Source organism: Haliotis rubra, unplaced genomic scaffold, assembly GCF_003918875.1.
Source record: "Haliotis rubra isolate DU_JTF1 unplaced genomic scaffold, ASM391887v1 Scf399, whole genome shotgun sequence".
In the NCBI taxonomy this organism is placed as follows: Eukaryota; Metazoa; Mollusca; class Gastropoda; order Lepetellida; family Haliotidae; genus Haliotis; species Haliotis rubra.
In genome coordinates, this window is record NW_025767078.1 from 859,949 (window position 1) to 877,873 (window position 17,925).

At 41.2% G+C, this 17,925-nt stretch overlaps 1 protein-coding gene across 1 annotated transcript; it reads right to left on the reverse strand.

Moving 5' to 3' along the window:
- Positions 1 to 454: 454 nt before the first annotated feature.
- On the reverse strand, positions 455 to 17,914 carry LOC124287021 (mucin-4-like). The gene is made up of 7 exons (XM_046723476.1): positions 17,785 to 17,914; positions 13,607 to 14,116; positions 7,662 to 7,757; positions 6,305 to 6,538; positions 4,915 to 5,077; positions 2,503 to 4,117; positions 455 to 2,026 (listed from the first exon to the last, which is right to left on the reverse strand). Exons 2-7 carry the CDS (start codon positions 14,090 to 14,092, stop codon positions 1,780 to 1,782), a joined length of 2,841 nt encoding a protein of 946 aa, XP_046579432.1. The 5' UTR covers positions 14,093 to 14,116; positions 17,785 to 17,914; the 3' UTR covers positions 455 to 1,779.
- Between the last annotated feature and the right edge of the window lie 11 nt (positions 17,915 to 17,925).

The window sequence follows — 17,925 nt, forward strand, 5'->3', positions numbered from 1 at the left end:
ACCTTTCATGACAGATATCGCGATTCGACAATATTCAAAGTAAAACATCGATGTATTGTGGCCCATTTGAATTATTGTATCGGGATGTATCATTGTATGACTGACTGACTTACTGACTGAGTTTGGTTTTACGACGCTTTTAGCAATATTCCAGTAACATCACGGCGGGGAACACCAGAAATGGGCTTCACACATTGTACCCATGTGGGGATTCGAACCTGGGTCTTTGGCGTGACGAGCCAGCGCTTTAACCACTAGGCTACCCCACCGCCCCCGGGATGTATGACAATGTAAAACTTTGTATCAATTCACTGTATCGGGGGCCCATGGATCGATGCATCAATGTGTATCGATGAATCGTCACACCACTATCTTCCATCACTCTTGTTCACTTGGATGTATTCTTGCGCAAGTCTTCAAATGAATTTATTACATGTGACATGAAAACATCTGATATAATTTAAACTCTATTCTGACAGTATACATTTGAAGCTGTTAGGAAATTAACTGCCTATCGTCTTGAATCTCCACAATCCTCCCTATGTGGTGGTGAAGAGACTGATGTGACTTGACTTGTAACTGCGACATCACTGGATGCATGTTCTGGTGACTATCATCGATGCCAGCCGGTGAAGGAAATTTAAACCTGACGTCACACAAGTTTGAAGGTGTTTCCCATGAAGAAGCAATGATCACCTGCATCTTATCTGGCATCCCTGTTCTGTACATCAGAGGTTTTAGGGATACTGGTTGGAGCATCAGGTAGATTGGGTTCTGCAGAAACATTAACACTACTGAAACCTGTCCTGTTTTCAGAACATGGATCATCACATCCAAAGCCACTAAATGCTGTTGATGCTGTAGCAATGGTGTCAGTTAGTGAATGAAATCCAAATGTTAATTTGGTGCTCACTGAAGAAGTTGGTGATCCAAACTGAAAACCTGTCTCCCTTGAAACAGCAAAACCACCAAACAGAGATTCGGGTTGCATTTCTGTTGCTTTCCTTACATCAGATGGAAAGGAGAACTTTTCGAAATTGGCATGTGCAAATTCAGGTTTTGCCGAAACATTAACAGGGGTAAAATTAAAACCTGTATTTCTGGACATGGCCGAAACATCACCAAATGTAAATATACTTTGAGAGTTGTCACTCTTAACAGAAACAGATGGGGTCAGTCCGAACTGAAAGGCAGCAGATGACACGGTGGAGGAGGTCCCCCCAGTTGCAGCAGTTGAGGATGAAGTGGATGATGCATCACAGGGGGGCAAGTCCTTCTTGCTCATTTCCTGGTTGTCATTTATTTGTTGAACTGTAGAGTTATTATCATTTACAAACAGATCAGTCACAGACTTCTGTTCAGGAATTGTTTCATCTGGGTCTTTAGATTGTTTGTCTTTCGTTATTACTCCAATGTCAGAATCGGTCAATAGTGGAGAAGACTGATGGTTCCCTGGGAGAGATTGTTCATCCTGACATGGAGTTGAACACCTGCTGTCAGTGGGCTGGACAGGAGCTGAACTACAGGACACCATGGAAGAATTCTCACTGATGTCTGGTCCACTGTTGACATTTGGCTCTGATCTTGCTGTAGCAGAATTGGGGACTTGTGTTGGTATATTGGAGCCCAACATTGCTGTATTGGAGTTCAGCATTGTTGCTGAATCCCGGACTTGTGTTGGTGTCCTGGAGCCCAATGTTGCTGTCATGGAGTTCAGCGTTGTTGCTGTATCCGGGACTTGTGTTGATGTACTGGAGCCCAATGTTGCTGTCATGGAGTTCAGCGTTGTTGCTGTATCCGGACTTGTGTTGATGTACTGGAGCCCAATGTTGCTGTCATGGAGTTCAGCGTTGTTGCTGTATCCGGGACTTGTGTTGATGTACTGGAGCCCAATGTTGCTGTCATGGAGTTCAGCGTTGTTGCTGTATCCGGGACTTGTGATGGTGTACTGGAGCCCAATGTTGCTGTTTTGGAGTTCACTGTTGTTGCTGTATCCGGGACTTGTGTTGGTGTACTGGTGTCCAATGTTGCTGTATTGCTGCTGTTTGGAGTTCACTGTTGTTGCTGTTTTATGCCGGGACTTGTGTTGGTGTACTGGTGTCCAATGTTGCTGTTTTGGAGTTCACTGTTGTTGCTGTATCTGGGACTTGTGTTGGTGTACTGGTGTCCAATGTTGCTGTTTTGGAGTTCACTGTTGTTGCCGTATCCGGGACTTGTGTTGGTGTACTGGTGTCCAATGTTGCTGTTTTGGAGTTCACTGTTGTTGCTGTATCCGGGACTTGTGTTGGTGTACTGGTGTCCAATGTTGCTGTTTTGGAGTTCACTGTTGTTGCTGTATCCGGGACTTGTGTTGGTGTACTGGTGTCCAATGTTGCTGTTTTGGAGTTCACTGTTGTTGCTGTATCTGGGACTTGTGTTGGTGTACTGGTGTCCAATGTTGCTGTTTTGGAGTTCACTGTTGTTGCTGTATCCGGGACTTGTGTTGGTGTACTGGTGTCCAATGTTGCTGTTTTGGAGTTCACTGTTGTTGCTGTATCCGGGACTTGTGTTGGTGTACTGGTGTCCAACGTTGATGTCATGGAGTGCAGCGTTGTTGCTGAATCCGGGACTGGTGCTGGTGTACTACAGCTCAGTGTTGCTGTATTAGTATCCGGTGCTGGTGCTGGTGCTGGTGCTGGTGTTGTGTAGCTAAGACCGAGCGTTGCTGAATTAAGGACTTGCACTGATGCTTCCGAAAGATTTTCATTACAGCTACCATTGTAAGATTCGGAACACTGAGTAGGAGAGCTTGTTTCATATACCGCAGCAGCCAATAACACATTCCCTGACCCTGCTGCATGGGGCTGTGCTGAGAAGGCCATAGGTTGACGTCCTGAGCTTCCAGAGACAGATGTTGACAGTGGTAAACCATATCCCGGAGACATTACGGTTACAGTGTTATCTACATAATTGCCATTTGTCCAGAGTGAGTTCACGCTTGGGACATAAAGCTGGTTTGTTCCAAAGTTAATTGTTCCTTGGCTTGTTGTATCAGGATGTGTGAAAAACACTCCTGGCCTATGAAAATTGCTGCTGGTAAAGTTTACATCAATATTTCTTCCAGACTGTTCAAGCGGATGGGGTGTGACAGTAAAGTTTGATCTCTCAGGACCTGAATGTGGAACCATTGCTGCAGCATTAACACTGAAGGAACCATCATTATTGAAGCCAGTAGGGAAGTGGAATTCGGTTCCAATAGTTTGCTTGGACTGACCAGTTGATACACTTGACTGAGGAGGTGGGGCCCTGGATCCCAGGGTTAAAGTATTGGGCTGGAGGGCTTCTGGGACTGATTTGGTACTGAAAGGATCTCCATTAGTAAAGTTCAACTTGGCGCCTCTGTTTCTCCCAGTTCGTGAGTTTCTACTTCTTACTGCTTCTCTCTGTCGACTTGGTGATAATGAGATTCCCCTTCCGGAAAAATCTACTTCTTTACCAGGGTTGGATGAGCTTCCAAACAAAGACATGGTGGTGTCTGGAGGTGAAAAAACACTTTCCCACTGCTTCTGTGCTTGAAAAGAGTTGCTGTACCCATGATCTATCCCTGCATTACAACCTGTTCCTGATATTGTCGAAGAACCAAAATTGAAACTGTTGGGACAAGTTGTCTGATACCCTTTGAATCCCTTTACTTCTGTTTTCAACATCTTGGCTACATGTTCACTTCCTTTGTAGGTGTAATGTTTTGCTGACACTTCAAGTTTCTTCAGCGACGTCTCCATGGATTTGTAGCAGTCAGTGAGGGCAGATGGGACGGAGGCACTCACACTGGTGTCTTCTCTGGATGAAGCAGCTCCTCTTGGAGATATCCACAAACTATTCGAAGATACTGACAAAGAGGATGTGGATGCACTGGAACGTTGTGCTGTAACTCTGACTCGAGTACCCCTTCGACCACGAGACGGAGAACTACATGGCTTTTGTCTTGTAAGTTGGGGCTGTGGCGTGCTAGAGGTCCACATTGTGACATCGGAGTCCAGTTCTCCTCGTCTGCTCCGTGGCTGCGGGCTGCGATCTGGAGATGTCCTCATGGGGCTGGTGGGTGACACTCCTACACGGCTGACAGAGTCACTTGCAACTGCAACAGGAACATCAAAACTGTCACACATAATGTTTACCTGCATTTTCACTGACAAGCATTTTCACGCTTACTCAAAAATCCTTTCTCAAAATTTTACTATCTACGTAAAACACTGACTTAGAAATAACAACTGTGAGGACAATGTTGCCATGTAACAGCACAACACTTAAACATGTCAAATGTGAGGGTCTTGTGCCCTCCAGGCAATGATAACTAAAGTTCCATAGACCTGTGGAAGTCGTAAGTTGAGTTCAGACATTTTAGCTGTCATAAGGTTGAATTCTGTCCAAATAGTAACCATCTGTGACTGCCAACATAGAAACCACTTGCTGTTGTTAGGAAAGTACCCAGTGGTCACTGTTAACAATGCAACTAGCTGTCACTGTCACTAGAGTCAGTGTGGTAACCAACTGTTACTATCAACATGGTAACCATCTGTTGCCATAGAAACCACCTGCAAATAGACAGCATGGTCAGACTTAGCTGCATTGGCACTGAAACATATCAGAGGGGACTGGTACACATAACATCAGTCACAGGATTGTGCGGTCCTGCCTTGATTTTTATAGGGTGCAGTCATATAGCTGTGGCATTAAATAATCATGGTAAAGATAATATTCAAAAGCTCATTAGTATAAATCGATGCTCATGGTGCTGATCACTGGACTATCTGGTCCAGGTTTGATTATTTCCAGATCTCCGCCACGTAGCTGAAATACTGCTGAGTGCAGCGCTAAACAACAAACAACATGTTCATCACGTCGTTTAACACAGATAATCATAAGATGACGTACCAGGTTTCGTCCTGCGAACAATCAGATTTCGAATGGCAGCTTCAACTGGGGATCTGACCAGTTTCCATGTCGGCATTGTCACAATAGGGATGGCTTGCTGGAGCATGTCACGTGACTCCTGTCTCACTAGACTCGACATTTCTTTCTCCAGCTCAGTGATGCGCTGTGGAGAGATTTATATACTTGTCATACAAACTGTCATACAGAAATAAACCACTTGTTCTTCAAAATATTGGTGTTTGTGGGACCGAAGGTTATCTAACTATGCTTAACAGGGAATACTTTTTAGCTTCAGCATTTGTTCAATTCCTTCAGTGTGGATTAAGTTAACTCAAAGCTGACTCAACCTGACTGACTTACCACTGGTGTTTAATCACTGGAGTACTTGCACCTGAGTCACTCACCCCGACAGACTTACCACTGGTGTTTTATCACTAGAGTACTTGCACCTTAGTCACTCACCTTAACAGACTTACCACTGGTGTTTTATCACTGGAGTACTTGCACCTGAGTCACTCACCCTCACAGACTTGCCACTGGTGTTTAATCACTGGAGTACTTGCACCTTAGTCACTCACCTTAACAGACTTACCACTGGTGTTTTATCACTGGAGTACTTGCACCTGAGTCACTCACCCCGACAGACTTACCACTGGTGTTTAATCACTGGAGTACTTGCACCTTAGCCACTCACCTTAATGGACTTACCACTGGTGTTTAATCACTGGAGTACTTGCACTTTAGTCACTCACCCTCACAGACTTGCCACTGGTGTTTAATCACTGGAGTACTTGCACCTTAGTCACTCACCTTAACAGACTTACCACTGGTGTTTAATCACTGGAGTACTTGCACCTTAGCCACTCACCTTAATGGACTTACCACTGGTGTTTAATCACTGGAGTACTTGCACTTTAGTCACTCACCCTCACAGACTTGCCACTGGTGTTTAATCACTGGAGTACTTGCACCTTAGTCACTCACCTTAATGGACTTACCACTGGTGTTTAATCACTGGAGTACTTGCACTTTAGTCACTCACCCTCACAGACTTGCCACTGGTGTTTAATCACTGGAGTACTTGCACCTTAGTCACTCACCTTAACTGACTTACCACTGGTGTTTAATCACTGGAGTACTTGCATCTTAGCCACTCACCTTAATGGACTTACCACTGGTGTTTAATCACTGGAGTACTTGCACTTTAGTCACTCACCCTCACAGACTTGCCACTGGTGTTTAATCACTGGAGTACTTGCACCTTAGTCACTCACCTTAACAGACTTGCCACTGGTGTTTAATCACTGGAGTACTTGCACCTTAGTCACTCACCCTGACAGACTTGACTCCGTTGTTGCATCTGTGGAGGTCATGCACCTTAGCCACTCACCTTAACGGACTTGACTCCGTTGTTGCATCTGTGGAGGTCTTGCACCTCACTGCTCAGACGCTCCATTCTGTCCAGGATGGCGGAGCACTTCTGTCGATCATGCGTCAATGGGTACTTGACGTCCTGAACCTCACTGTGGAGATCTGTGTTCAACGTGGTCAGTCGGGACATCAGGATGCTCTTCAGTACCTCAATCTCAGCTGTCAGTTCACTTTTGTCAGTGTCCTCTTCCCTCTGAGAAACAAAAAAAAAAACCAACATCACACACATTTGCCACAATGGCTATTGAACTATACATCAGGATAATCACATACTATGACATCATTTGGTAGGAGTGGTTTATGGAATATAGGGAGTGAAGTTAGTTTTTGCTGCTTTTAGCAATATTCCAGCAATATCATGGTGGGAGACACCAAACATTTTCTTCACACAATGTATCCATGTAGGGAATCGAACCCAGGTTTTCAACATGACGAGCAAATGTTTTAACCACTAGGCTACCGCACTGCCCCTTATGGAACATAAGCAGGGGAGTGAGGAAGTGTACTATGTTAATGGCAGGACGTAATAAGTTGGGGCCAAGACAGGTATAATAAGAACATGACAGACCAATGATTTACACTTCATCCATCTGATTCTAGAATGGAAATCAGAGATTATATGCCACATTTACAACACATACCAGCAGTTACGGGAGGCTCATTTACAACATAACTACAGAAAATTAAATTGTACTGTAGAAATAACTTCCAAGTGAAAAAGTTAAAAATATTGCTGATAGAATTGGATCAGTGTTAGCCATGTAACAGTTCAACTCCAATGTGGACACCATGTTTTTCCAGGGAATTAGTACTGTTAGGCATAAAAACATCAAAGGGCAAATGACACACTGTGAGATTAGCTATCAGCAATGGTCAGTTCGAACAGAAAACTAAGTTCACTTTACAAACAGAATACACGATGTTGGTTTGTTGGTTTGTTGTTTAACGCTGCACTCAGTAATATTCCAGCTATATGGTTGCGGTCTGTAAATAATCGGGCCTGAACCAGACAATCAGGTGATCAGCAACACAAGCATCGATCCACGCAATTGGGATACGATGACATGTGTCAACAAAGTCAGTGAGCCTGACCACCCGATCCCCTTAGTTGCCTCCAACGACAAGCATGGGTTACTGAAGATCAATTCTAACCCGGATCTTCATGGGTCCAGTCAAAGACTGATAACACAGCATACACTTGCCTTTGCAACTACAGTGTTACATATGGCATTGTGAGAAACTAGGATTTTCGCTACCTAAAAATTGTTAAGTAATGCTATTTATTCATCATGCATAGTAATCAACTACCGACTCACATCCACTGCTGCCAGTTGATCGTCCAGGAGCTGCACCCTGTCACTCAGAGATGACATGCGATCACCCACTTCACCTGACAATGCTGTGAGACTTTCCTGCAAACAAATTGTCTTCAAATTAACGAATTATACTATTATAATGATTATTCGTATCAACATTTATAATTACAAGAAAGAGGTGGTAATCTAATGAGCCTGAGTCTATCAGTGATATTTGGCTGTATTTTTAGCAAGGTTCATTTGGTATCAGATTTTGCTTCATGTTGTTTAATATCTAACTCAGCAATATTGCAGCTATATGATGTGGTCTGTAAACATTGCAATAGTCAACAGGTCTGGATAACATGCATCAATACCCATGAAATAAGCAAGCCAGACCACCTGATCCTGTTAGCCACCTGTTACAATAAGCAAGCCAGACCACCTGATACTGCTAGTCACCTGTTACAATAAGCAAGCCAGACCACCTGATACTGCTAGTAACCTATTACAATAAGCAAGCCAGACCACCTGATCCTGTTAGCCACCTGTTACAATAAGCAAGCCAGACCACCTGCACCTGATACCTGCTAGTCACCTGTTACAATATAAGCAAGCCAGACCACCTGATACTGCTAGTCACCTGTTACAATAAGCAAAGCCAGACCACCTGATACTGCTACTCACCTGTTACAATAGCCAAGCCAGACCACCTGATACTGCAGTCACCTGTTACAATAAGCAAGCCAGACCACCTGATACCGCTAGTCACCTGTTACAATAAGCAAGCCAGACCACCTGATACTGCTAGTCACCTGTTACAATAAGCAAGCCAGACCACCTGATACTGCTGGTCACCTATTACAATAACCAAGCCAGACCACCTGATGCTGCTAGTCACCTATTACAATAAGCAAGCAGACCACCTGATGCTGCTAGTCACCTATTACAATAAGCAAGCCAGACCACCTGATCCTGTTAGTCACCTGTTACAATAAGCAAGCCAGACCACTGATACTGCTGATACAATAAGCCAGCCAGACCACCTAATTACTGCTAGTCACCTGTTACAATAAGCAAGCCAGACCACCTGATACCTGCTAGTCACCTGTTACAATAAGCAAGCCAGACCACCTGATACCTGCTAGTCACCTATTACAATAACCAAGCCAGACCACCTGATACTGCTAGTCACCTGTTACAATAAGCAAGCCAGACCACCTGATACTGCTAGTCACCTGTTACAATAAGCAAAGCCAGACCACCTGATACTGCTAGTCACCTGTTACAATAAGCAAGCCAGACCACCTGATACCGCCACCTGTTACAATAAGCAAAGCCAGACCACCTGATACTGCTAGTCACCTGTTACAATAAGCAAGCCAGACCACCTGATCCTGCTAGTCACCTGTTACAATAAGCAAGCCAGACCACCTGATACTGCTAGTCACCTGTTACAATAAGCAAGCCAGACCACCTGATACTGCTAGTCACCTGTTACAATAAGCAAGCCAGACCACCTGATACTGCTAGTCACCTATTACAATAAGCAAGCCAGACCACCTGATACTGCTAGTCACCTATTACAATAAGCAAGCCAGACCACCTGATACTGCTAGTCACCTATTACAATAAGCAAGCCAGACCACCTGATCCTGCTAGTCACCTGTTACAATAAGCAAGCCAGACCACCTGATCCTGTTTGTCACCTGCTACAATAAGTGAGTGAGTTGGGTTTTAGTTGGGTTTCAATGCGTTTAGCAATATTCCAGCAATATCATGATGGAGCACACCATAAATGGGCTTCACACATTGTGCCTATGTGGAGATTTGAACCTGGGTCGTCAGCGTGATGCTACAATAAGCAAGCCAGACCACCTGATCCTGTTAGTCACCTATTACAACAATCATAAGTTGCTGAAAGTCAATTCTAAAGTGAAAGGTGAAGTCCCTGTGGTTTACCAAAAGAATTGCAAGATGGTGCTTGTTGTTACTCCATGTAACAGTAAACACACCACATTAACAAATGATTAGGGTGATAAATTAGGACTAGAAGGCTCTGGGGCAGTATTCCGTGTCTCAGTGGGGTATCACATTAAAATTGCAAGATGGTGTCTAAGTGGGTGAGCACTGTAAAACCTGCATTAATTGCAACTTGTCCATCACCATACATACATATACAGTCAAATCCCGATGAGTCGAATCGCTGGGGACCAAGTAATAAATTCGACTTATCGATGTATTCGAGACATAGGTATGTCTATGAGGGTAGAAAAGAAGATGATCAAGTCCTAATTCCTCCACCTAAGCATTTGTTTATCTAATGATTTCCATATCACTAATAGGGGCACCTTATCAGTTCCAGTCTGATTAGCACAGACAGTGATTTCCGTAAAATCACTAATCGTAAACGCACTTTGTAGTCATGTAATTAAATATACCACACTCCACTGTTGCTTACAGAATTGTGATATTCTATTCTGTTTTAGGTAGAATGTAGTGGCTTGTGTCTCACAGGCCAGATGTTATATTGAGGGTCTTAAAGGTCACATAAACCCTAGGGGGTAAAAATACATAAATCACTAACTCGCATCGTTATAAATGAAACCCCGTCATTAAAACTACTCATTTCGACCTTTAATTGACTTAAATCGACATTTTTGACAACAGTGCACAATTCTCACCACGTGACGAGAATTTCAACCAATCAGAGCGCAGGTAGCGACTCTGACGATCATATGAGGAATAGCTTGGAGGGCCCGTGCAGAATTCATCTACATTTTAGGGGTTAAAATTATCTTGTTTACAGGCTTGCATAAACCTGAAATCGATTGACAATTGTTGTGGAAAAATGAAAGCTATATGATCTCCAATCTACTGTCATTTAATTTTTGTCTCCTGCTGCTGCCTAGTTTCGAAGTTACAACTTGTTTTCATAGGCGATTCTGTCAAAATCGACAGGATTATGTCGTTAGGCCCTATTTGTATAATGACTGATCCAAATTGATCCCATTTCTGTGTTTTTCTACCTCGATATTTAATCATGTCATGTAAAAATGTGTTTGTATTCTCAAACAGTGTCGGCCCATAAGTTTTCACATGCAATACAGCAATTAATACTCTTTGTTGTAACCCGTGTTAGGTGGTATAAACCTACACATGTTATTTGTCATCATTCACTTGATGGTCAGTTAATGAATTTATAACAGGTATAATTAGTGGTAACACACTTAGATTATTATCCGACAAAGGTTTCCATTTTGCATTTCTTATGTGTCTGGAGTAAATATTCAACATTATAAACATCGATCAAAGGATTAACCGATAACACGCTGATTGATTAATTACTTTTATCTTACACGAATTGTCAAAGGTAAAGTGTTTATGTATGTAGATTTACTAATCTATACTGAATACACTCTGTGTGGGTGTCTCATGTAAAACAACGCCCTTCTTCAAAGGATTAACCGGCAATACATTGATTGATTGCCCATTATTGGCTAACTAAATTTCTGTTTTAAAGAAAGTAGGACATTATGTAATTAGTTGCCAGGTGTGCCATCTGTGGCTATCCCTGGTGACCAATGAGACTATACACCAATACCTGAAAAGATTTATCACTTTTTCGTGATATTAAACTGTTAAAAGACAGATCATTTGGAACAGTTTTGTGGATATTGATGGATACATTCCTAACAAGGTAATGGCCTGATATTGTTCCTATAACTTTAATCTGTTTTAATTTTAATATTTGCATGCATTTTGTTTTTATTCATTTGTCGTCAAAGCATTCAACATAATCATTGTTTTCGCGATGAAGTGTAATGAGACAGACAACATGCACTAGGGTGTGTGTAAAGTAATTATGATTCACATTGGCAAACTATAAAATGTCTAGATATTACAGTTCTGTTATAAATTCACTATAAGTATCAGCAGATCGTCTGCTTTTTATTTAGTTTCAAAATGCATACAAGTATGATAATAAACTAATTAGGATTATAAGACCAAATATAAAGACGCACATTGACTAGTATCTACATACTGGTGAGTGGACATTAACCATGGAATGTAGCAAGAAGTTTATCGGCGCAGTATTGTGACTTCCCGACCCCACCTGCGCCTCGTGGAAATCGTTATGTTATAAGTTTGTGTCATGCAAAATCCGTTTGGTTATGATTCCAATACATATTTAACTGAGTAGAAAGTAGTCTTGATTTTCTAACTTGATGAAAACAAACTATAATCTCATTAATTCTAACAGATTTTTATTTATTTTTTAAAATGGCGGCGCCTGTCGGGAACATCCGCCAGTCTGAGGATAAAATGGTATACAGGTTTGTTTCCACCGAGTTACAAAATCAAAACTACTTTCTACTGGTAGTAAAATATGTATTTTATTGATGGCCAATAGGATTTTGCATGACAAAGCGTATAACATAACAATTTCACTCGTGGCAGCGAGGTGGGTGTCAATATAATACTACTTACAATATTATTGTTACTTCGACCACAACCTCACTTCCGAGGAAGAAATCGTTATGTTACAAGTTGTGTCATAGAAAATCTTTATGGTCATCAATCATATGCATATTTTACTACAACTAGTAAGTAGTTTTGATTCTTTAACTTCCGTGACAATCTGTTTGCATTCTCAAAACAGTGTCGGCCCATAAGTTTTCACATGCAATACAGCAATTAATACTCCCTTGTTGTAACCCGTGTTAGGTGGTATAAACCTACACGTTATTTGTCATCATTCACTTGATGGTCAGTTAATGAATTTATAACAGGTATAATTAGTGGTAACACACTTAAATTACCCGACAAGTTACAAGTTGTGTCATAGAAAATCTTTATGGTCATCAATCATATGCATATTTTACTACAACTAGTAAGTAGTTTTGATTCTTTGACTTCCGTGAAGCGATCTGAACACAAGTAAGATATCGTTTCAGGCTTCCACAACGCTCGCTTCGCACTCACAAACATAACCCATTTAGCACGAACTGCGGGGTCCTGTGGAAATCTGTGCATGGGGACACCATCGCCTAATTCCCTAGGAGCAATTGACGACAAAGCAACGATTCGGCATGTCGTCGTTGATGTCGAGAAATCATCAAATGATGAGCTAAGCTACACATTTTCTATACAACTAACTGGAAATCGTTCCTCATATGACGCCACTGCAGTGTTTGGCGACAGAGTTACGTGAACCTGTCTGTGGTTTCGCTATGGCTTAGAGGGAAGCAGGCTTAATTTTTGGCAACTTTTAATCGCCGGTATTAAATAACCACAAGTTTTTAAAGAATCTTTAAGGTACAACATGTTAAACACAAATTATAACACTCTTTCTTTTCGGTAACCATTTGTAAAAACAGTTTGTAGTCATGTAATTAAATATATATTCCACACTCCATTGTTGCTTACAAAGCTGTGATATTTTATTTACTACTATCTGTTTTAGATATAATATAGTGCCTAGTGTCTCATAGGCCATATGGCCGGATGTTATATTTTATTGAATGTTTTAAAGTTTATGTATGTTTTATATATAACATGTGACACAAAAATAGAAACATTTTCTTCTTCTTCTTCTTCTTCACTAATCTGCCTTTTGAACTCACTCGTCAATGGCGGAAAGGTGTGAGCCGAGCTGGTTTGTTAATTGGATCGGTTTGCTACACCAATCAACTTCTCATTGACTGACTTCGGCTTATGTATACAAGATTGCTGTTGTTTGAATCTCATGGGACCAAAGATCCTTCTCGAGTCATCGTGTGTATTTATGAGACGAATTCGTGTAACCGGAAATCAAATGATGACAACTATAACAGGGAATGGTCGGGACCGACAGGTACTCTGAGTTATGCATAATATTGAGACACCTGGCATTCGACTCATCGGGATTTGACTGTATATGATATAAAGACACTTAACAAGAGCCAAAACCAAACTATCCATACCCATGTAGTCTTCCAATGAGCATCAAGAGGCTTCAACCAGTGTTTCTCCAACCAGTGTTTCTCAGTATCACACTTCAGTTTAGGGCAGACAGCACAGAAAGCCTTCAAGCAGTAAACGCAGTACTGATCGAGATCGTTGTTTGGATGTTTCCAACATTCTGTTGAGTTCAGTGTTGGAATCGGCTGTACTGCTGTCAAAACATTTCTCCCCTCATCTGTCTTCAGGACAGTCACCAAATTGGATAATGCTAAATTTTCAGGCAGGCTGCCAATACCTGATCTACTGGGGGCCCGGCACACAGGGCACTTGAACTTGACGGGGTAACTTGAGTAGTAATCTTCATTTCTCACCAGATCCTGGATGCACTTTTTGCAGAAGGAGTGACTGCATTGCAACAGGAGTGGGCATGAGTACAACTCGCAGCACACTGCACATGTCAGCTCCTGTTCTACATTTTTTGACAGAGATGAGTCTGCTCGGGCCATGTTTGCAGCTACTGCTAGACTTACCTGAAACAGATATCTAGTTATGTACATGATGTAAAATGGATAAAAATCTTCACAAATAAAAATGGAGAAATAGAACTAAAATGTATCAAACATCAAACAAATGACACATGGATGTCTCATAGATAGGCACAACATTGCAGTATTGGTGAGATGGCAAAATAGTTATGCAAATATTGAAGAGACAATAGCTTTCGACTTAATGAATGTAAAAATTTCCTGGAAGGGGAAATGGCAATTTTTGAGGAAGAAGCGCAAGAGAAACTCCCAGGTATTTTAACCTGTGACTAACAGTGATCAAGGGGAGTAGGAAGAACCCCATCTTTGTTGCTGGGATCATTTTTCCAAATGACAACAAATCAGTGGATGAGAGAGTGCCCCACGGCAGAATCGGTCCCAAATTGGCTAAAACGGCCCCAAATGTTTCTGACTGTATGTTATTACTTCCCATTAGGAGACAGATAAATAAATAACTTGACTGACATTTGCTGCATTGTTTCATTGATTCCAAATTGTATTTGAATGCAATGGAAGTTGTGTAACCTGTGATAACTGCACTCTTCATTTGTTCCACTGAATATCTGATAACTCCATGCGGTTAGGTCTACTAATGCCTACAGTGAATAATGCCTACAGGGAATAATAGCTACAACGTTTGCAGTGACAGCGATACGCTTACCTGCACACAAGTAGATTGTTCCACTTAGTGTGCACTATTGCCTACAATGGATTAGGGGAGGCCAGCAAGGAGAGTAAAGAGTAAGATCAAGAGTATTAAATCGTTATCTAGCGTATGTTTTGATAATTCCATACGCATTTAGTTCTCACACGAGAAGGAAATTGAAGAGTAAAGTAATTAATAGAGAGATTATTAAAGGGAGAAGGAAATGTATTGCTTTAAAATTGGAGAATAGAGTAATTAATTGAGAGATTATTAAAGGAGAAGGAAATGTATTGCTTTTAAAATGCTTGTGATACAAATCTTCATTGCAAATCATGGCAAATCCCAAGAAAGTCGAATACTTCACATCACAGAAAGGAGGACAGCAGGTACTCTTGAGGGATACCGCTACAGACTCAACAACAGGCTACAGACGACGGTGTACACTGGAAGTGTGTTCAAGGTGGCTGCTTTGGCAAGTGTTTGACAGTCAGACAGTTTGTTCGGAATCAGACCCCACACAACCACCCACAAGAAGACCAGGTAGCCCTGAAGATTGCCAGTTCCCTGAGGCAGCGGGTACAGACTGAGACGACGCCAGTTCAGGTGATCTGCGATGAGGAGATTTCCCGACTTGACCGAGGTGAAGCAGCAACAGTCAAGTCGTTCCATTCTATGAAGTGTGGACTCGACAAGCAGAGACGGAAGATGATGCCGCCACTTCCCCAGACGCTCAGCGAGGTGAATCTACCCGACTTCTTCAAGGAGACTACAGATGGACTGCCCTTCCTCTGCATTGATGACGGTGATGATGACAAGATTCTCTGCTTCGCCACAAGTGACTGCCTGACCCTCCTGCAATAAGTGGACACCCTCTACATGGACGGCACCTTCTACTCTCGTCTGAAGGCCCAGCTGACATCTGGTATCAAGACACCCCTGGAATTCCTGACTGCTGCAGGATACTTGATCAAGCTAGCTTGAAAACCAAATGACTATGTTGATGAATGTGTGAAACTGTGTGTATACATGTAAATTACTTTTGGTTACCACAATGACTTTATTAATGAATGTGGTAGTTGACTGTGTGAAAGATGTATATATGTATATATAATCATGAATCAAATTAAGTTTTAATTACATTTTAATCCAAATAAATGATTATGTTTATTTATGTAAATTTATTTATCTCAAAACAATCTACTATGTGAAAGATATGAATAAAGTTTAAGAAAATTAAGAAAAATATGACAACAATGTGAAAGATATGTATATGAATGTACATATGTATATGAATGACCAAATAAAATGTCTCTCAACATAGAAAGTTACTGTTTTCTATATACTGTAGGCATAAGTGCACTTTGGAATAGGACCATGCCACTTAATTAAAAGGTTGAAGGCAGGTGCAATCAGCAGCACTGGTGCGTAAAGTTGTTTATTTAACACTGTAGGCATTATTCACTGTAGGCATTAGCAGACTCCACCCTCCATGCAGCTTAAGAAGGATTTGTTGCTGCTAAATTAGTTAACCGTGTTAGTTGTGTGCAGTGATTATACAAAGGCCATTCTGTTCTACTTGAAAACACCAGGGCAATGCACTTTTTCATCTTGCACTGACAAAAAGACGATTGCTCTACTGAGACGGGTGTAGGTGAATTCGTAACCAAAACCGGTTCGTAGACGTCAAAATCCGGTGGATTCGTAGACGGATTGAGCGGTGAATTCGTAGACGTTATTAAAATGGGAATAGTTCACCCTCAATGATGAAGAAAATCGACGAAAGGTGTTTTCATTTTGTGAAATAAATAAAATATATCAGGTAAGTATGATCGGTGGTGAAAATATCCATAAATAATAAAAAAACCAAATATGCTTCACCGTGGTCACAAATTCAGACAAATTTAATATATTAAATTCAGTTGTGTAAAATTAAAAGTTGTGTACAATTAAAAGAAATGTATTAGGTAAGTATCGTCAGAGAAGTAGCAGAAAACACATCTTAGGAAAACACTTACATCTCCCACACAGAGTACTTCGCAATCAAAACAACTCACCACTTCCTAATTAACATTCACAACAACTCAGTGAAACCAGTTAATCCACATAATGGTCGGGAAATTATGATGAGTAGACTAATTTTGTCTAATCCGCCGACAAAGTTTACCTGTACACACACTTGTGGTATATAAGCATGCTGGCCAGTGTGCCAAGGCGGATAAATCTTTTAGATTATGGGACGATTTCCAGGTAACAACAGTTACTATTACTGTCTTTTTACATTTTACGACGCTTCATCTTTATTACACATACAGTCACATAGTAACAATATTTTCGTATCACTGAAAATAAAAAATACAACACAAACCCGATATATAAAAATACATTAAAAACAAGTGTAGACAAGAGACGGGAAAATATTCGTTGACTCTTCATTCAACTGTCCTTAGTTTCGTATCACTGAAAACAAAGCATACGGGAAAATATTCATTCATAATTTCCTGGAGCTGCCCTTCAGCTGCGCCTAGTTTCGTATCACTGAAAAAAAAGCATAACAACTTCGTTATAAACATTCTCAGTAACATCTAAGTACAATTCAAACTATATATTCCATTATTTATACACGTCTACGAATTCACCGTCTACGAACCGGTTTTGGTTACGAATTCACCGCGTCTACGAACTGGTTTTGTCTACGAAATCACTGTCACCCACTGAGACTAAGAGTTCTGAGTTCATCGGTCTTGTGCTAATAATCAAATTCGATTTGCAACAAACATGGTGAACTTCAGTTATTTTATAGGGTTCTCAGGTCGGACATGGGTAGGCAGATGTTAAGATGTTTAAAATTATAAATAAAGTGTTGTCAAAGCCATGACTAGAGAAACATTTCCTAGTTTCCTTCCACAGACCAAACAACCACGGAGACATTCCTCAAGAGGCAAGCTGACAAACTAAAAACAAAAACGAATACAGCCGAACACTAGATCCTGATGGAGAAATGGCTTACCTATCACCCTCTACTCGCAGGAAATGACAACATCATATTTAAATTACAATATTGCAAAACAAACTACAAACGGTAGTTTTTGTTCTTGAAAAGAAGCTATCCAAGTTATGTGGACCGACTTCTGAGAATTTTAAAACGAAA